This window comes from Mobula hypostoma, chromosome 2, assembly GCF_963921235.1.
Source record: "Mobula hypostoma chromosome 2, sMobHyp1.1, whole genome shotgun sequence".
NCBI lineage: Eukaryota > Metazoa > Chordata > Chondrichthyes > Myliobatiformes > Myliobatidae > Mobula > Mobula hypostoma.
The window spans coordinates 173,958,844-173,980,665 of record NC_086098.1 but is presented as its reverse complement, the minus strand read 5'-3'; the positions used below and the strand labels follow the sequence as shown (position 1 = coordinate 173,980,665).

The 21,822-nt window shown below is 46.2% G+C and overlaps 1 protein-coding gene across 7 annotated transcripts in view; it reads right to left on the bottom strand.

Moving 5' to 3' along the window:
* The window catches only part of LOC134342682 (protein CBFA2T1-like), a 198,534-nt gene that overhangs the window by 78,359 nt on the left and 98,353 nt on the right, over positions 1 to 21,822 (bottom strand). For 4 of the 7 annotated variants that reach the window (XM_063041101.1, XM_063041094.1, XM_063041097.1 and 1 more), the window contains exons 2-3: positions 7,799 to 7,945; positions 576 to 805 (exon numbers count right to left, since the gene is read on the bottom strand). In XM_063041101.1, coding sequence (XP_062897171.1) covers positions 576 to 805; positions 7,799 to 7,919 — 351 coding nt within the window. In that variant the 5' untranslated portion in view covers positions 7,920 to 7,945. The remainder of the gene's footprint in view (positions 1 to 575; positions 806 to 7,798; positions 7,946 to 21,822) is intronic. The other 3 variants (XM_063041095.1, XM_063041098.1, XM_063041096.1) reach the window with 1 other exon arrangement.

Genomic DNA, 21,822 nt, shown 5'->3' with positions numbered 1-21,822 from the left:
AATGACGAATTTCACTAAGCATGTGATAAATAAATGTGGCATCTGAATACTGTAGGGTCAAAGGGCCTGTTTCTGCACTGTACTGTCGTTTGGACGACAATATGGATGTTTGGATGACGATTTAAGTGCTGGGCCAGATTGAAAAGGTCAGGGGGTCAGGGCCTGAGGTGAGGGACATGGCGGTTCAGCTTGCTGCTCCGCTCGGCACTGGACTAAGAGTCTGGGGACGGATTCTCCGTGGACTTCAGTTCAGAACACTATTTGCTTGCATTTATTGTTTGAGTGATGTTTTTTCTCTGCACATAGGGTGTTTGATAGTCTTTTTTAATGAGTTCTTCTGCGTTTCTATGTTTTGTGACTGCCTGTTAGCAGACAAATCTCGAGGTTGTATAACGTATATACACTTTGATAACAAGTACACTTTAAACTTTTTAAGTTCTATGTAGAAGTGGGCTGGTCATCTCCAGCCTAACTGAGCATGAATAAGAGGGTCAAATGGCCTCCTATCCTTTCCCTCTGCACCAACACCCCCTCATTCCCAGCGGCAATTCCACCACCCCTGTGAAATTACTCACCACGAGCGCCAGCACCAGGCTGCGCACCCGCTCCCCAATCTCTGGCGAGATGTCGTTGCCGAACTGCTGCAGCGTGGTCAGGAATCGCTTCAGCTTGCTGAGTTGCCGTGCGCCGCAGGTGGCGGGGAGCTGCTGGCTGGCGAGCGAGGACGAGGGGCCGTTGGTGAACCGCTGGGGCGGAGATGGCACCCCATTCAGGGCAGGCGGGGAGTGCTCGACGCCATTGGGCACTGCGGGAGAGGACATACACACACACACACGTACACACATGTATACAAACACAGATGCAAACACGCATACATGAGCATGCACACATATACAGAGAGAGAGAGAGAGAGAGAGAGAGAGTGTGAGTTACAAACAGACACACACACGTACATAGAAACAGACACATACACATATAGACACACACAGATGAGATATACACATAGAGGTACAAACAAATCCACACCAACACAGATATACACACACAGATCCACATGCATACAAATTGTAGTTACACAAACATATACACAGATGAGACATCCACATACACAGGCACGTGCATGCATGCACAGAGAGACACACGCATGCACACACCAACACAGACAAAGAGGCACATAAATTCGCAGACATGCATGAGCATGCACACCCATACAGATGCAAATACACGTACACACAGATGTAAATATTATGGTAAAAGCACATTCAGATCCACACAGACATATATAGATTCGCATGCGCAGATGTGGGCAGACAAACACACACAGACAGACAGACAGACAGACAGACACACACACACACACACACAAAATCCAGTTAGTCAGGTTATTTGAGCATAACACTTAAATCTAACTTACAGTTGAAGTCAGAGGTTTACATACACTTAGATTGAAGTCATTATAACTCATTGTTTAACCACGCCACAGATTTCATTTTAGCAAACTATAGTTTTGGCAAGACGTTGAGGACATCTACTTTGTGCATGACACGAGTAATTTTTCCAACAATTGTTTACAGACAGATTATTTCACTTTTAATTGACTATATCATAATTCCAGTGGGTCAGAAGTTTACAAACAAAATCAAAATAAACTAGCCAAGACCTCAGAAAAAAAAATTGTGGACCTCCACAAGTCTGGTTCACCCTAGGGAACAATTTCCAAACGCCTGAAGGTACCACGTTCATCTGTACAAACAATAGTATGTAAGTATAAACACCAAGGGGCCACGCAGCCGTCATACCACTCAGGAAGGAGACGCATTCTGTCTCCTAGAGATGAACGGACTTTAGCGTGAAAAGTGCAAATCAATCCCAGAACAACAGCAAAGGACCTTGTGAGGATGCTGGAGGAAACAGGTAGATAAGTGTCTATACACACAGTAAAACGAGTCCTATATCGACATAACCTGAAAGGCTGCTCAGCAAGGAAGAAGCCACTGCTCCAAAACCACCATAAAAAAGCCAAACTACAGTTTGCAAGTGCACATGGGGACAAAGATCTTACTTTTTGGAGAAATGTCCCCTGGTCTGATGAAACAAAAATTGAACTGTTTGGCCATAATGACCATCATTATAGCAACACACATCAAAGTTGCTGGTGAACGCAGCAGGCCAGGCAGCATCTCTAGGAAGAGGTACAGTCGACGTTTCAGGCCGAGACCCTTTGTCAGGACTAACTGAAGGAAGAGCTAGTAAGAGATTTGAAAGTGGGAGGGGGAAGGGGAGATCCAAAATGATAGGAGAAGACAGGAGGGGGAGGGATGGAGCCAAGAGCTGGACAGGTGATTGGCAAAAGGGATATGAGAGGATCATGGGACAGGAGGCCCAGGAAGAAAAGGGGGAGGGGGGAACCCAGAGGATGGGCAAGGGGTATAGTGAGAGGGACAGAGGGAGAAAAGGGAAAGAGAGAAAAAGAATGTGTGTATATAAATAAATAACGGATGGGTACGAGGGGGAGGTGGGGCATTAGCAGAAGTTTGAGAAGTCAATGTTCATGCCATCAGGTTGGAGGCTACGCAGACGGAATATAAGGTGTTGTTCCTCCAACCTGAGTGTGGCTTCAGCTTTACAGTAGAGGAGGCCGTGGATAGACATATCAGAATGGGAATGGGATGGAAAAAGAGTGAGGCTTGCAAGCCGAAGAACACCATCCCAACCGTGAAGCATGGAGGTGGCAGCATCATGTTGTGGGGGTGCTTTGCTGCAGGAGGGAGTGGTGCACTTCACAAAATAGATGGCATCATGAGGAAGGAAAATTATGTGGATATATTGAAGCAACATCTCAAGACATCAGCCAGGAAGTTAAAGCTCGGTCGCAAATGGGTCTTCCAAATAGAAAATGACCCCAACCATACCTCCAAAGTTGTGGCAAAATTGCTTAAAGACAACAAGGTCAAGGTATTGGAGTGGCCATCACAAAGCCCTGACCTCAATCCGATAGAAAATTTGTGGGCAGAACTGAAAAAGCGTGTGCGAGCAAGGAGGCCTATAAACCTGACTCAGTTACACCAGTTTTATCTGGAGGAATGGAACAAAATTCCAGCAACTTACTGTGAGAAGCTTGTGGAAGGTTATCCAAAATGTTTGACCCAAGTTAAACAATTTAAAGGCAAAGCTACCAAATACTAACAAAGTGTAGGTAAACTTTTAACCCACTGGGAATGTGATGAAAGAAATAAAAGCTGAAATAAATCATTCTCTCCACTATTATTCTGACATTTCACATTCTTAAAATAAAGTAGTGATCCTAACTGACCCAAGACAGGGAATGTTTTCTACGATTAAATGTCCGGAATTGTGAAAAACTGAGTTTAAATGTATTTGGCTAAGATGTATGTAAACGTCTGACTTCAACTATAATTTAACAATCTTCTTAAAAGACAGCAAAATAAACAGTTTGCGTTTACTTAGAGTCTTTCATATCTCAGATGAATGGAATGTACTTTGGGGAATCCTGCAGCAAAGGCTCTACAAAAACGTGGGTAATCCCTACTTCAAAACCAGCCAACTTTAAATTAGGGGCTTGCGGAGCCATTGATCTAAGGGTTTAGTCTGGGACGGAGTGAGTTTCCTGTGCATTTGGAATCTCACCCCAGGAATGGCCTACTCTGTTCTGGATAACACATTTTGGGAAAGTAGGGTAAAGTTCTGAGCACAGGTAGAGGCAGCCCCAGTGATTTCCAGTGGCAGGAACACTAGTGACCAAAGGGTCACTAGTTTGGGTATGGGTCATCGGCTGACAAAGAGGCAAAGGAAGCCCCAGCTCATGATTATGAACATAATGCCTTAAACTGTATGCAATGATAGAATGCAAAGGGTCAGTGAGTAACCGTTTGAAGGGTAAGGGTATAATGGTGCAGTGAGTAGAGTCACTGCCTCACGGCTCCTGTAATCCCGGTTCAATCCCGAACTCCGGTGCTGTCACTGAGGAATTTACCCATTCTCCCCGCCACTGTACAAATTTCCTCCGTGCGTGCTCTGGCTTCCTCCCATATCCAAAAGATGTGCTGATTCGGAGATTAACTGGCCACCAGGAAGTGTATGTGGGTGGTGGAATGTGTGGCAGACAAGGTAACAGGGAAAATTCATGGGGACATGGGACTGTCATGTGAGCCAATGAGGGCTCAATGGACCAAATGGCCTCCTGCTGTGCCATAAGGAAATATGAGAAATGGAATGCAGAGGTGGGTGATGGGAAGAAAATGGGACAGCTAGACGATGGATAGGTCTAACAATCAGTTTCTTATTGGAGGGAAATCATTCTATGACGGGCCGAAAGGACTACCTCTGCTTCTATGTCTTATGGCCTTATGATTCCGATACAAGTTGGGGAAGAGGATAAGCAGACGTCAAAGAGGGTTCTTACAGGGGAAGAAAATCTCTGGTTAGATCAAAGGGCACCATTCTTACAGTGTGGGCGCCAAAGTAGCGTAGCAGTTAGCCCAGTTACAGCTGGGGACACCAGAGGTTAGATCAGTTACAGCTTGGGGCATCGGAGGTTAGCACAGTGCTATTACAGTTTAGGGCATCAGTGTTTAGCCCAGTGCTATTACTGCTTAGGGCATCGGAGGTTAGCCCAATGCTATTATTGCTTGTGGCTTTGGAGGTTAGCCCAGTTACAGCTGGGGGCACCAGAGGCCCAGTGCTAGTACAGTTTAGGGCATTAGAGTTCAATTCTGATGCCAGTTACAAGGAGTTTGTACAAGCTCCCTGTGACCACATGGGTTTTCTTCCGGGTATTCCGGTTTCCTCCCACATTCTGAAGATGTACCGGTTAGCAGGTTAATTGGACATTGTATATAGTCCTAGGGTTGAATAAGTGAGTTACTGGGTGGTGCAGCTCGTTGGGCCAACATCTCTAAATACATAAAGCAAGAACAGACCACATGTAGAATTGGAGTTGAGAGGGAAAATAAGGCAGCCATGATCAAAAACCAGAGCAGACTCGATGGTCTGAAAGGTCTTATTTTGCTCCTATGCCTAATGGTCTGGAGTATTGCATTTACAAACGTAATTCTGGTGGCTACGTTTACAGGAAAGATGCAGAAGAGATTCACTGGGATGCTGCCTGGATTTGAGGGCATAAGGAAAGGTTGCACAAAATGGGGTTGCCCAGGGGAGACCTGAGAGAAGTTTGTAAGATTATGGGAGACAGGTGCAGTATTTGTTGAAAAAAAAACAAAACATCAATAATTCCTTTCCTCCCACATACCCAGCTCAACCTACTGAGCAAATTGATCATTGCTCCACATTCCAGCATCTGCAGGTTCTTGTGTTTTCTGTGCTGTAGAACAGGGGTTCCCAAACCTTTTTTCATGCCATGGTCTAAAACCATTAACCAAGCGCCAGGTTGGGAACCCCTGCTCGAGAGTCTGGGGCTGGCACCTGAACCCTCAGCATTCTAGCTCAGAGGAATGACAGCCACCAAGCCTAACCACAGTAGTATTATCGGGGCCGCAGAAATGAGTTCAAAGTGAATGGGGTCCTGGAGGGAGGAGGAGCAATCAGATTAGGGTTAGAAGGTGGCATGTTGAACGAGAGAGCTTGACCCATGGAACTCCTAACTGCATGGACAGCAGTGGTTTGTCTGAAACAGGAAAGTTTGACAAACTTCTATGGATTTGTAGTGGGAGAGCGTATTTATTGACTGGCTGCATCATGGCCTGGTATGGAAACACCAATGCCTTTGAATTGAAAACCCTACAAAAGGGAGTGGATTTGGCACAGTAATCAGGGGTAAAGCCACCCCAATCATTGAGCACATCTGCATGAAACGCTGTCACAGGAAAGCAGCATCCATCATCAGAGTTCACCACCACCCAGGCTGTGCTCTTTTCTTGCTACTGCCATCAGGTAGAAGGTACAAGTGTGTCAGGACGCGCACCACTAGGAACAACCATTGGGCTCTTGAATAAAAGGAGATAACTACATTCACTTGCCCCATCATTGAGGTTCCCACAACCAATCATCTCACTTTAAGGACTGTTTATCTCATTATTTCATGTTCTCATTATTTATTGCTATTTACTTATATTTGAATTTGCACAGTTTTGTTGTCTTCTGCACTCTGGTTGCTCTTTCATTGATCCTGTTATAGTTGCTATTCTATAGATTTGCTGGGCTTGGAAAAAGAATCTCAGGGTTGCATGTGGTGACAATGATAATAAAAGTTTGAACTTTGAACAGGAGGCTGCAAGGGGGGTGAACTAGAAAATGATAATCTGCTTTAGACAGAGACATGAACGTGCAGGCAACGAAGGATGTGGATAATACACAAAAGCAGACATTTAAATCAGTACAACCATGGACCAAATGGCCTATCCAGTGGTGTAATGTACTGTTTCTGGCTCCCCTCTTACCCTCTTTCTTCTCCACCCCTGCCCATCTCCTCCCCCTGAGTCCCCTCCTCCTTCCCTTTCTCCCAAAGTCCATTCTCGTCTCCTATCAGATGCCTTCTTCATGTGCCATTTCCTTTTCCACATATCAGCTCTCAGCATCTCTCCTCCCCCACCCACCCACCTTATCTCACCTATCACGTGCCAACTTGTACTCCTTCGCCTCCCCCCACCTTCTTATTCTGTCCCCTTCCTTTTGAGTCCTGATGAAGGCTCTCAGCCCAGAACATCAACTGTTTATCCCCCTCCATGGATGCTGACTAAACTGCCAAGTTCCTCGGGAACTTTGTGTATTGCTCAGAATTTCCAGCATCTGCAAAACCTCTTCAGCTTCTGTTCTAAGTTCTTTATGAGTTTTTGTTTTGAACAAGTGAATGTTGGATTGGATGATTTTTTTTTCAGATTACGTAACGATCATATTATTGAACCATAGAGCACTGAAACAGGCCTTTCAGCCCATCGAGACTGGACCAACCATCAAGCACCCCATGTTATACTCATCCTACCCATTTTATTCTCCACAAAACTCATTAACTCTGCCAGTCCTACCACTCACCTTCAACTTATAGCAGCTAATTCATCTACCGATCAGCAGCCACAGGGGAGAACGTGCAAACTCCACACAGATATCACCCGAGGCTGGGATTGAACCCGGGTCTCTGGGGCTATGTGGAAGCAGCTCTACCGGCTGCGCCACTCTGCCCTCCCACTGGCCTTAGTGGAGGATTGCAAGTGATGAAGCCTCATTCACTCTATACCTCTCAACACCCTTCTCACAGGATCCCAAGGGTTCCCAACCATTTTTATGCCATGGACCCCTACCATCAACCGATGGGTCCACGGACCACAGTGTCCGTGAACAAAAGACGCCTTTTGCTTGAACCTTTGAAGCCTATAGAATATTGAAAGACCCAGAAAGAATGGATGTGGAGAGGATGTTTACTCTGGTGGGGAGTAGAACCAGAGAGCACAGCATCAGAACAGAAGGATATCCATTTAGAACAGAGATGAGGAAAGTTTTCTTTAGCCAGAGGGTGGTGAATCTGTGGAATTCATTGCCACAGACAGCTGTGGAAGCCAAGTCATTGGGTACATTTAAAGTGGAGGTTGATACGTTCTTGATTAATCGGTGAGTCAATGGTCACGGGAAGAAGGCAGGAGAATGGGGTTGAGAGGAATAATAAACCAGCCATGATGGAATGGTGCAGCAGAGTCGATGGGCTTCTTGGCTGGGTTCTACTGCTGTGTCTCATGGTTTATGCACACAGATTGCCACTGTAATTGAGCAACCCCAGGAAAGCGCTGCAGCAGCACGACCAACACACTGGACGTTAACAAAAACTTACATGACGTGGGTGTGAAGGATGTTGCACGTGGTGCCCCTTGGTTCCCTGAGGGCGGTGGAGGCATGGTCGGCGGCGTGGCCCTGGATTGGGCCTTCACATCCACAGGAGATCCTGGCATCATGGGGCGCTTCTTCTCTCCGTTGACTGCTTAGTGACACAACAAGAAAAAAGAACATTTTCTTAGGACACTTAATATCCAAACACCGTGGAGTTCCCCGAGATCGGATTTGCTCATCCCACTTTCTGTTCTGGATTTAGTTCTATTTTGCCTCAAACTACCATCAGAGAGGAGGTACAGGAGGAAATCTGCAGACGCTGGAATTTCAAGCAACACGCATAAAAGTTGCTGGTGAACGCAGCAGGCCAGGCAGCATCTTTAGGAAGAGGTGCAGTCGACGTTTCGGGCTGAGACCCTTCGTCAGGACTAACGCATTAGGGTTAGGGTTAGGGTGATAAAGGGTCTTGGCCCGAAATGTCGACTGTACCTCTTCCTAGAGATACTGCCTGGCCTGCTGCGTTCACTATCAGAGAGAAGGTACAGGAGCCAGAAGACACACGCTCATCATTTTAGGAACAGCTTCTTCCCCTCTGCCATCAGATTCAAAATGATCCAAGAAGCCATGAACACTATCGTTTTTCTCTGTTTGCATAACTTATCTTTTTATATACTTTATTATAACTTACAGAATTTCTTTTTATGTATTGCACCGTACTGCTGCCACGAGCAATACATTTTTCGACATGGTGGCCACTTTATCAGGTACACCCGTTCGTTAATGTAAGCAGAGCTACTAGGACTTGACGTTTCAATCAATCACGTGGCAGCAACTCAGTGCATAAAAACAAGTAGTCACGGTCAAATTTCAGTTGTTGGGTCAGACCACACCAGAATGGGGAAGAAATGTGTCTTAAGTGACTTTGACCCTGGAATGATTGTTGGTGCCAGATGGGATGGTTTGAGTATCTCAGAAAGTGCTGATCTCCTAGGGTGTTCATACACAACAGTCTCTAGAGTTTACAGAGAATGATGCAAAACACAAAAATCATCTTGTGCAGCTCTGTGGGTGAAATCATCTTGTTAATGAGAGAGGTCAGAGGAGAATGGCTAGACAGGTTCAAGCTGACAAGGAGACAACAGTAACTGAAATAACTAAGCAAGGTACCTATTGAAGTAGCCAGTGAGTGTATTTATAAGTTCAGGCTGAAATACTCTAGTCGGGCGTTCTGTAGACTGGAAGCTTCCAGAGTCCAACAAGTTTTGAATCTGTAGTATAATACTATAATAATTACCTTACATATTATGTTATTCCTCTCTGCGCCTTGTGGCGCATCGGACGGCAACTTTCCCAATTTTTTTTTTAGCACTTTTGTTTGTTTCTTTTTTACGAGGTTGAGTTGCTAGCTCAAAGCTCAAGCCAGCACAGATGGAAAGTATGCGAGGAGTGGCCCCATTCGAACCCGTGACCACTCGCCTTGCAGTCCAGTGCCAATGCCTCAACACCACCCCTGGCAAATTAACTCTTATGGCTAGAAGTTAAAATTAACTAAAATCTGTGTACCTAATATACCAATGTAACTTGTGCAATCTCAACCAACAGGGTACGTAATTTACACAAACATTAGTTAACAGACATTTCTCAGGACCCTTACGATACTCTGGACTCTCTATAATTACAAAGAACAGACCTCCTACTCCCTTCTCCCTTGCAGCCATTCTTCTCCATTAAGCGAAGGGCTTGCTCTTCCCTGAGCTGAGACTGACCTGACCTGAGAAGAGTGGGCAAATTCCACAGTGCTGAAAAATCTGTGTAGGTCCAAGAGATCAGATGGACTCCATGCGCTGTAATATCATTGGGGAATTGGAGTTCTCGACAATATTCCTGGTAAGGAAATGTTGCTTAAATTGAGTGCAAAGAGATGAGCCAAGCAGAACAGCGAGCAGAGAGGAAGAAGAGGGCTGGAATTGTGCAGCTGCCTGCCAGATGTGTTTTATAATTAAGCTGCTGCAGATCAAGAAATAATTAGCTCCAGACAATTTTGAAAGACCACCACGGTACTCTCCCTGTTGCAGACATTTCCTGTGCTGGGAAGTGGCACATGGACTTGAGAAGGCAGTTCTTCTCCACCCCCACCCTTCCCAGTAACACACAGTATGTTCCTGTAATGAAAATGCAGAGCTATGACCCCACATGCTTCTGTCATGCATGATGTGAGACCTCATATCATGGGTGAGCCATCTGTCAACAAAGGGAAAAGGTTTTGATGAAGATGGGCGGGAGGTAACTAGTATAGAGCAGAAACACCCTCATACATGGGCTGAGTAGCCTGCTTTAGTGCTGTAATTCCTTTTAGTATCCCACCACATTACAGTCGTGCAGCAGTTAGCGTAACAGTACACACAGCCAGTGATCAAATGACCAGGGTTCATTTCCCTCGCTGACTGTAAGGAGTTTTTTTGTTTTTCCCATGACTGTGGTTCCTCCAGGTGCTCTGGTTTCCTCCCAAAGTCCAAAGACATATGGGTTAGTAAGGGTTAGAATGTTGAGGGCATGGTATGTTGGCACTAAATGTCTGGCGACACCCACGGACTGCTCCATCGCTTCTCAGACTGGGCTGCTCATGCCGCAGATGCTTGTTTTAATGTACGGCACATAAAGATTACATTTATCTGTCTCATGTACTTTGAAACGTATGTTGGGTGGCAGGTTGGAGATATGTTTCTACCAAAGGAGGCGTAAGGCACTCCTTCCCTCCGCTGGCCTACAGGCCACCCTTGGGGGAGGTGAAGCATCTGCTTAGCCCCCCGATCAGGGTCATGTGAAGCCAAAGGAGCAGGTGATGAATGGTTGTATGAGCAGCTGGTGTATATCACAAGTCCTGGTTATGCAACTCTGAAGAGTACTGGTAATGGCTGGGGTCATCCATCTCGTAAAGACACTGCCCAGAAGAAGGCAATGGCAAACCACCAAATTTGCCAAGAACAATCATAGTCATGGGACCACAATCGCCCACGTCATACAACACGGCACATAATGATGATGATGTCGTTGAAACATCGAAACATACAGTCAAACGCATTTCTTACAAGGCAATCTGCATATGTGCTGGGGGCAGCCCGCAAGTGTCGCCATGATTCCAGAGTCAACAGAGCATGCTCACTAACTGGTACAGGTTTGGAACATGAGAGGAAACTGGAGCTTCACAGGAAGAACGTACAAACTCCTTGGAGAATTGAATCTTGATCATTATTGCTGTAAATTATTACACTATAAAACTAATCTTTCTTTCGCCTCAGGCCAGACACCATGTCCTTATTTACATGTCTTACAAAATCTGCATGTTGACAGCTTCAGTGACACAGGTTCCCAGAGCGTGCTTTCTCCCAGCACACTGCCCAAAACCGCGGTGCCTACCACCGCGCCAGACAAACGGAGCCAGAGCAGGGGAGTACCACCACCTTCACATTCTCCTCCAAGTCACACACAACCCGAGCGGCATCACCGGGTGTAAAACCTGGACCTCCCTACCCCTTAGCAACGTCTCCAGAAGGACAACAGCTCATCAAAAAGCCAGCTCATGACTTCCCTCTTGTGGGCAAATAGGGACATTAAATAAATACTGGCCTGCCCAGCAACACCAACATCCTGTCACTGAGCGTTTAAAGTTCATTTTTGAATTTTTTTAAAATTTAATTTAATTTAGAGATACAGCAGAGTAACAGACCGTTCAAGTTCATTTAAGTTCATTTTTGATTTTTTTAAAAATTTAATTTAATTTAGAGATTCAGCAGAGTAACAGACCGTTCAAGTTCATTTAAGTTCATTTTTGATTTTTTTAAAAATTTAATTTAATTTAGAGATTCAGCAGAGTAACAGACCCTTCCAACCCAATGAGCCCGGGTGGTCCACTTACAACTATATCACCAATTAACCGACCAACCTGTACATCTTTAAAACCTGACAGGCAACCAGACGACCTAAACGTACAAACTCTCTACAGACAGAGGCAGGAATTGAACCTCAGTGGCTGGTGCTGTAAAGTGATGCGTTAACCTGCCACCCAGTAGATAGAGATTAAAGATTCATTTTATTTGTCACTTGTACATCAATCGATCAAAACATACAGTGAAATGCATTGTTCGCTTCAATGTCCAACACAGTGCAAGATTGGGCTGAGGCAGCCCACAAGTGTCGCCATGCTTCTGGTGCCACTCTAGCACGCCCATAACTCACGCATCCTGACTTGAACGCCTTTGAAATGTGGGAGAAATCAATCTTCATGCCTCAGTCCTCAGCACCGAACCTACAAAATGGTGATCACCGAGCAGTGGGCCTCGAACCCAGTCTCACTGATTTGCAAACCCTGAGGATCACCGGAGCTCGTTTCTTGTGCCCACATGAACACACCGGCTACTCGTCGGGCTGGCGGGGCCCTCACCTACTCTCTGCTGGCCACGGATGTCCCACGTCCTCGTCACTGGTCTTCAAATGCGGAGTGGAGATTTAGACGCCAGCCCGACCTCCAATTCCCCCACATCTCTGTCCCTAGATCCTAGCCTGAGCCTTCTCTGTCCCCAAAACCATCGTTACGAACCTAAAAAAAACAATTTAAAAACAACTAAATTTGAGCAGCAACTCAGTGGAGGTCGCAGCTCGGCAATGGCTTTATTTCACCTCCCAGCGCTCCAGGAGGCCTTGAGCTTTCAGTGGAGTCCTGTAGCTTAATGCCTGGTTTCGGCTGATAACATTTGCTGTCACACTCCTGACGGCATTCCACAATGTTAAAGGAGGTAAATAATTGCATATTGTTTCCACACTCATTGAAATAACTGCACAAGGCAGGTTGGGCGATGCCCAAGGAGAGAGACTGCTTATTAAAAAGCTGGGTGGCCTGACTCTTTCAAATGGAAGACTGTGAAAATGTTAGCATAATGAACTTATCCATCTTCAACGTGCACCAGCTGCTGCCAACAGGAATGAGGACGATCATTTTTTTCTTGCTTAGCCACAAAATGCGAATATTAAAAAATTCAGTTAATGCTGTGTAAATTACTGTGGTGAGATCCTCATGGTCTCAGAGACTGTCCCTGTGATGAATGGCAATAATCTGCGAGAGACCCATTTGCTCATTCCATTGCAAATGGAAAACCATGCTGAATTAGTTCAGGAGGAACCACCCACCACCACCCTCTCTCAGACCCAGTCCACATCCAGCCTGCCCACCATCCATCTCTCAAACCCTGTCAACATCCAGCCTGCCCATCGTCCATCTCTCAGACCCAGTCCACATCCAGCCTGCCCACCGTCCGTCTCTCAAACCCTGTCAATATCCAGCCTGCCCACCGTCCATCTCTCAGACCCTGTCAATATCCAGTCTGCCCACCGTCTGTCTCTCAAACCCTGTCAATATCCAGCCTGCCCACCGTTCATAAGACCATAAGATATAGGAGCAGAAGTAGGCCATTTGGCCCATCAAGTCTGCTCTGCCATTCAGTCATGGGCTGATCCAATTCTTCCAGTTATCCCCACTCCCCTGCCTTCTCCCCATACCCTTTGATGTCCTGGCTAATCAAGAACCTATCTGTCTCTGCCTTAAATGCACCCAATGACTTGGCCTCCACAGCTGCTCAAGGCAACAAATTCCACAGATTTACCACCCTCTGACTAAAGTAATCTCTCTGCATCTCTGTTCTAAATGGATGTCCTTCAATCCTGAAGTCGTGCCCTTTTGTCCTAGACCCCCCTACCGTGGGAAATAACTTTGCCATGTCTAATCTGTTCAGGCCTTTTAACATTTGGAATGTTTCTATGAGATCCCCCCTCATTCTCCTGAACTCCAGGGAATACAGCCCAAGAGCTGCCAGACATTCCTCATACTGTAACCCTTTCATTCCTGGAATCATTCTCGTGAATCTTCCCTGAACCCTCTCCAATGTCAGTACATCCTTTCTAAAATAAGGAGCCTATAACTGCACACAATACTCCAAGTGTGGTCTCACGAGTGCCTTACAGAGCCTCAACATCACATCCCTGTTCTTATATGCTATACCTCTAGAAATGAATGCCAGCATTACATTCGCCTTCTTCACCACCGACTTAAACCTGGAAAATAACCTTAGGGTATCCCGCACAAGGACTCCCAAGTCCCTTTGCATTTCTACATTTTGAATTCTCTCCTCATCTAAATAATAGTCTGCCCATTTATTTCTTCCACCAAAGTGCATGACCATACACTTTCAAACATTGTATTTCATTTGCCCCTTCCTTGCCAATTCTCCTAAACTATCTTATTCTCTCTGCAAGCTCTGTTTCCTCAACACTACCCGCTCCTCCACCTATCTTTGTATCAGCGGCAAATTTAGCCACAAATCCATTAATTCCACAGTCCAAATCAATGACATACATCATAAAAAGCAGCAGTTCCAACACCGACCCCTGTGGAACTCCACTGGTAACCGGCACCCAGCCAGAATAGGATCCCTTTATTCCTACTCTCTGCTTTCTGCCAATCAGCCAATGTACCACCCACACTAGTAACTTCCTTGTAATTGCATGGGCTCTTATCTTGCTAAGCAACCTCAAGTGCGGTGCCTTGTCAAAGGCCTTCTGAAAATCCAAGTACACCACATCCACTGCATCTCCTTTGCCTACTCTGCTTGTAATTTCCTCAAAAAATTACAGTAGGTTAGTCAGGCAGGATTTTCCTTTCAAGAAACCATGCTGGCTTTGGCCTATCTTGTCATGTGCCCCCAGGTATTCCGTAATCTCATTCCTAACAATCAATTCCAAACACTGTCCGTCTCTCAAGTACTGTCAATATCCAGCCTGCCCATCATCCATCTCTCAAACCCTGTCAACATCCAGCCTGCCCATCATCCACCTCTCAAACCCTGTCAACATCCAGCCTGCCCATCGTCCGAGTCTCAAACTCTGTCAACATCCAGCCTGCCCATCGTCCATTTCTCAAACCCTGACAACATCCTGCCTGCCCATCGTCCATCTCTCAAACCCTGTCAATATCCAGCCTGCCCATCGTCCATTTCTCAAACCCTGACAACATCCTGCCTGCCCATCGTCCATCTCTCAAACCTTATCAATATCCAGCCTGCCCATCGTCTGAGTCTCAAACCCTGTCAACATCCTGCCTGCCCATCGTCCATCTCTCAAACCCTATCAATATCCAGCCTGCCCATCGTCTGAGTCTCAAACCCTGTCAACATCCAGCCTGCCCATCGTCCATCTCTCAAACCCTGTCAACATCCAGCCTGCCCATCGTCCATTTCTCAAACCCTGACAACATCCTGCCTGCCCATTGTCCATCCCTCAAACCCTGTCAATATCCAGCCTGGGATACAGCACGAGATAGGTCCTTCCGGCCCTTTGAGGCACAACGCCCAGCAATCCCCCAATTTTAACACTATGGGAAATTTACAATGATGAACTAACCTTCCAACCAGTATCTCTGGACTGTGGGAGTAAACTGAAGCACCCTGAAGAAACCCACATTTCACGGGGAGAACACACAAACTCCTTACAGACAGCAGTGGCAATTGAAGCAAGGTCGCCTGTACAGTAAAGTGTTGTGCCACCACTACACTACCGTTTTGCCCCTAGAAACTAACAATAATGACTCTTCTTTGAGGGAATAGGACCATGATAGATTTTGGGGGTGAATGGGGTACTTGGATCCTGGTCACCTCATGAAAGGAAGGATATGGAAGCTTTAGAGAGGGTGCAGAGGGGATTTACTGCGATACTGCCTAGATTAAACAGTATGTCTCATGAGGACGGGCTGAATGACATCTAACATCTGCCGGACGATGCTGACGATCTTCTATGAGTCTGTGGTGGACAGTGCGATCATGTTTGCTATCATGTTTGCTGTTATGTGCTGGGGCAGCAGGCTGAGGGTAGCAGACACCAACAGAATCAACAAACTCATTCGTAAGGCCAGTGATGTTGTGGGAATGGAACTGGACTCTCTCACGGTGGTGTCTGAAAAGAGGATGCTGTCCAAGTTGCATGTCATCTTGGACAATGTCTCCCATCCACTACATAATGTACTGGTGGGGCACAGGAGTACATTCAGCCAGAGACTCATTCCACCGAGAGGCAACACAGAGCATCATAGGAAGTCATTCCTGCCTGTGGCTATCAAACTTTACAGCTCCTCCCTTGGAGGGTCAGACACCCTGAGCCAATAGGCGGGTCCTGGACTTATTTCCTGGCATAATTTACATATTACTATTTAATTATTTATGGTTTAATTACTATTTAATTATTTATGGTGCAACTGTAATGAAAACCAATTTCCCCCGGGATCAATAAAGTATGTCTATGACTATGACTATGAGCTAGGGCTTTTCTCTTTGGAGCAAAGAGGAGGAGAGTGATAGGATAGAGGCATAGAGTGGATAGTCAAAGACTATTTACTTGGAAATAGTCTTTGACTAATATGAGGAGGTAAGGTGGTGGTAGATAAATATGGGGGTGAGCTCTGAGGTAATTTTTTTTTTTACACAGAGTGGACAGTACGTGGAACACCCTGTCGGGGTGGTGGTAGATAAATATGGGGGTGAGGGCTGAGGTAGTTTTTTTTATGCAGAGTGGACAGTACGTGGAACACCCTGTCAGGAGTGGTGGTAGTGGCAGATGCACTAGGGACATCTAAGAGACTCTTAACTAGGCATATGGATGTAAGAAAAATGGAGGGTTATATGGGAAGGAAGGGTTGGATTAGACAGCACGTCTTGTCAGCATAGGTTGAATGAACTAGGGCTTTTCTTTTTGTAGCGTACTGGTTAGTGCTTTGCTCTACAGTGTCAGCTGAAAGATCGTGGTTTGATTCCTGCTGCTATCTCTGATGAGTTTATACGTTCTCCCTATGTCCACGTGGGTTTCCTCCGGGTGCTCTGGTTACCTTCCACATCTCAAAAAGACGCATGGTCAAGGTTAGTCATTTGTAGGCATGCTACATTGGCACCAGCAGAGTGGTGACACTTGCCGGCTGCCGAACACAATCCCCGCTGATTTGATTTGATGCAAACAATGCATTTGGCTGTATGTTTCAGTGTACATATGACAAATAAAGCTAATCTTAATCTTAATGTTTTTATTTAAATATATCGCTAGACTTGTGAACTGCTCAGATTGAAAGCGATTCTCAGGAATGTCCCTTTCATAACCTGGGGAGGGAGCATACCTCTAACTATGCCTGCAGTGTTCAAATCCCACCAGGAGATTCCTGATTAGTGGGGGGGGGGGTTCAAAAGTTACAGGAAGAAGGCAGGAGAATGGGGTTGAGAGGGGAGAAAAAATCAGCCATGATCAAAAGGCAAAGATGGGCTGAATGGCCTACTAGAGGAGACAGAATGAGGGAGAAATTGTGTCTCTGTGTGAGCGTGTGCATGTGCACACACATACATGAGTATCATACATAATGACAGGTAAAAGAGCATGTATGAGTGGAAGAGATGTGTGTACATGTGTACAGAAGACCACCAGCACCTCACTCCGGTGGCTTCCACATCAGCAGAGCTGGCCTTGTCTTGGCTTACTTACAGATTCTTTAATTTTCACAGGGCAGGGAGGAGGGTAAAGAAAGATCCAAACTAACGTAACAGCTTCCACAAGCATGAGAAAGCCTGCAAATGTTGGAAATCCAGAACACACGCAGAGGGACTCGGTACGTCAAAGTTCACAGTAACTTTTATTATCAAAGTACATATATGTACTTTGGGCTGGCTGGTGGTGTCGTGGCATCAGCACTGGACTTCAATGCAGATGGTCCTGAGTTCAAACTCAGCCGGGTCCCAACCTGGGCAGCAGCAGTATCTGCGTGTGAGAAAGGCCTGGAAATCTACTTCTGTATCTTGCCATGAAAACCCTATGGTCCATGAGGTCACAAAGAGTCGGACTCGACTTAACGACTGGACAACAACAAACATATATGTCACCTGAGATTCATTTGAGGGCAAGTCTGTAGAACAGTAACTATAACAGGATCACTGAAAGATCAAGCAGAGTATAGAAGACAACAAACTGTGCATCTATGGAAATGAGTAAGCACTTGACATTTCGGGCTGAGACCCTTCTTCAGGACTGAAAGGAAGGGAGAAGGTGCCAGAATAAAAAGGTAGGGGGAGAGGAAGGAGGATAGTCAGAAGGTGATCGGTGAAGCCAGGTGGGTAGGATAGGTGAAAAGCTGGAGAGGAAGGAATCTGATAGGAGAAGAGAGTGCATCATAGGAGAAAGGGAAGGAGAAGGGGACCCGGGGTGTGGTGATAGATAGGCAGGTGAGAAGAGGCCAGTGGGGAATGGAAGAAGAGGGGATGGGGACGGAATTTATTTTACTGGAAGAAGAGTTTGATATTCATGGCATCAGGTTGGAGACTATCCTTTAGCAGAGTTCCTCCAACATTTTGCATGTGTTAACAACTTCCAGCCTCCCATAAGATCATCCCTGAACACCCAACCCATAACTCCACCGTCAGCTGGGAGCTCCTGTGATGGAGGGATATCACCTGTGGAGCATCACCTCTTGGAGGAGAAGGACAATAGGACCTTGCAAGTTGCCTCTCACATGAGCGGGCCAGAAATCCCACTCAGGGAATTGGAACACCTCACTGGGCCTTCCCTGGTAACCCATGACACTTGTTTTATGACGCTGTGCTGCACAGGGTCATAAAACAAATCAGCAGAGACACATGCCCTTCTGCTCATCTAGTCTGTGCTGCGCTCTGATAAGGACTGATTGGAGGGAATTGCACTCTCAAAACATGTGCATTGCCCCATCCAGATACGTGGCGTTTACCTGCGATGAAGGTACTCTCAAGGCCGTAGCGAATGATACCATTAAGAAAGTCTTTGACTACAAGTACCTCGGGTCAAGAATGTGAGTTCGGAGAAGGACATAAAGATACAGAAGGCGCTGGCGTGGAGGGCTATGAACGACATGAAGGAAATCTGGAAGTCGAACCTGACCAGGGGGCTTAAAAAGAGGATTTTCATAGCAGTCATAGAGTCCATTCTCACATACGGATGCGAGACATGGACACTCACCAAGACGACGCGAAAGTCTCTAGATGGTTGCTATACACGAATGCTCCGGAAGGTTCTTGACGTGAGTTGGCAACAGTACATGACGAACGTCGAGCTCTATGACGACCTACCGATGCTCACTACTAAAATCGAAGCGAGAAGACTGCAACCAGCGGGGAACTGTCTACGCCACCCCGAGCTACCTGCCAGCCTAGTCATCATATGGGAGCCCAAGCACGGGAGGATGAACCCTGGGCGCCCTCCCAAGTTTATGGTCAACACACTCCTAGAAGACAGCGGCGTGGCTAATGTAGATGAACTGAACGCACTGATGAGGGAGAGGGAGGAGTGGAGAGTCCGTCATCATGCCCAACGTCGGCCCCCTAGGCCTGAGTTGACGTAGTAGTAGTAGTAGTAACATCCAGACACCCTCACAGATACACACTCAAAAATTCCACTTTTGGCCACATCCTTGTAAACAACCTCCACACTGTCTCCAGGTGAGAGATGTTAGAGATCTTTCCTTAACCTTCCCTTCCAATAGTCATAGAGCACTACAGCTCAGAAACAGGCCCTTCAGCCCATCTGGTCTCTGCTGAACTGTCATTCTACCTAGTGCCATCAACCCTCACCAGGACCACTACCCTCTATTCATTCACGTAACTGTCCGAATTTCTCTTAAAAGTAAAAGTTGGCATTGAACAAGCATCCACCACTTCTGCTGGCAGCTCATTCCACACTCTCACCATCCTCTGAGGGAATAAGCTCCCGCTCAGGTTCCCCTTAAATATTTCACCTTTTACCTTTAACCTATGACCTCAAGTTCTGGTTTCACCCAACATCCGTGGAAAAAGCCTGCTTTATACCCTCAATTTTGTATACCTCTATTAAATATCCCCTCATTCTCCTACACTTCAGGGAATTAACTCCTAATCTATTCAACCTCTCCCTATAACTCAGGTGCTCAAGTACGGGTAGGGTCGCCAACTTTCTCACTCCCAAATAAGGGACAAAAGTAGCAGTCAAATACGGGACACTGGTGTTTACCCCGAGAAAGACTACCATGATCATGAAGCCTTGCGCGGGCACCCGTGTGCGCATGTGTGACGTGCGCATGCGTGCACGTGCCAGTTTCTTTCCACAAATCGGTTTTGGCTTAATCTTCCCGATTCTGTTAAGTGAAACTACACTGTAAATACATTATTTCTACTTTATTTAGCCAGTGTATTTATCATATCATTCCTGCTTTTACTATGTTAGTGTTGTTTTATGTGTTATTTGGTATGACTTGATAGGTTGTTTTTTGGGTCTGGGAACGCTCAAAATTTTTCCCATATAGATTAATGGTAATTGCTTCTTCGCTTTATGCCATTTCCGCTTACGAACGGTTTCATAGGAACGCTCTACCTTCGCAGGGGAAATACGGGACAAGGGCGGTCCTGTATGGGACAAACCAATTTAGCCCAATATACAGGATGTCCCGGCTAATACGGGACAGTTGGCAACCCTAAGTACCGGCAACATCCTTGTCAATTTTCTATGCACTCTTATTGCTATCTTTCCTGTAAGGAGGTGACCAGAACTGCACGATACCCCAATACTCATGAACACATCCAAATGCATGCACGCTGAGACATGCTCTCCCACGCACACTGTCAAGCACTTACACACTCAAGTCTACCGAGGTGAGGAGGAGTTCCTTTCACCAGAGGGTGGGAAATCTGCGGAATTCACTGCCACCCGTGGCTGTGGAGGCCAAGTCATTGGGTATATTTACAGTGGAGAGCGATAGATCCTTGATTAGTCAGGACATTAAAAGTTACAGGAAAAAGGAAGAGAATGGGGATGAGATGGAAAATAAATCAGCCATGATGGAATGGTTGAACAGACTCAATGGGCTGAATGGCCTTATTCTGCTCCTATGTCTAATGGTTTTATTTGCTCAGACATGCTGTCAGATTCATGCCCACACACTCTCTCAGGCACGGTCAAAATCCAGTCACAAAAATACACTGTCCTGAGAATTCTCTGCCCAAAACCTAATCTTTGCTGACTGGCTGTCTATAATCCCTTCCATACAATTGAATCTGAAGACCCAGAGGGAGCTTCACCTCCTGCACCGTGGAGAGAAGCAGCAGGCACCGTAATCACCAGCACCAGCTGTAACCGTCACATTGCAACTGCTGGCTTCTCAGAATGTCTTCACTACTTCACCGCCAGCAAACACAGCGTGTCAGTCACCTGCTTAGTCCGCATCGGTGTTCAATGCCTCACCCTGCCCTGCCTTTCTCATCACCAGACCAGCAGGAAGCATTAGGGCTGCAACCATCAGAGATAAAATCGGTATTTTAAAAAAACGCTTGAAAAATGTAAACAGGTTTCCTGGAATGTTCCCACCTGCCTGAGTTTTCTGGTTAGCTGTGAGTGAACTTTCCATCTGCATGGGGTGAAATGTGAGACTGAGTGGTTAGTGAGTGTATGTGACGTGAGTGTGGAGTGAGTGTGGAGTGTGTGTGTGTGTGTGTGTGTGGGTGGAGAGAGAGAGAGAGGGTGAAGTAAGTGGGTGTGTGTGTGTGAGAGAAAGAGAGAGGGTGAAGTGTGTGTGTGTGAGTTTGAATATTTACAGGCAGACGAGGGAATGCGTGCACATCCCTTGGCGTGTATGGTAAGTATATTTCGATGTTAATGTGTCTGAATAAACATCCATATGTGTGTGTCAGTGTTGCAGGCGGTTTCTTCTTTGGGACAGAGTACTGTCACTGTATAACACCGGGGTACAGTATTGGTGGGACAGGTCTGTCACTGTATAACACAGGGGTACAGTACTGGTGGGACAGCTCTGTCACTGTATAACACAGGGGTACAGTACTGATGGGACAGGTCTGTCACTGTATAACACAGGGGTACAGTATTGGTGGGACAGGTCTGTCACTGTATAACACAGGGGTACAGTACTGGTGGGACAGCTCTGTCACTGTATAACAC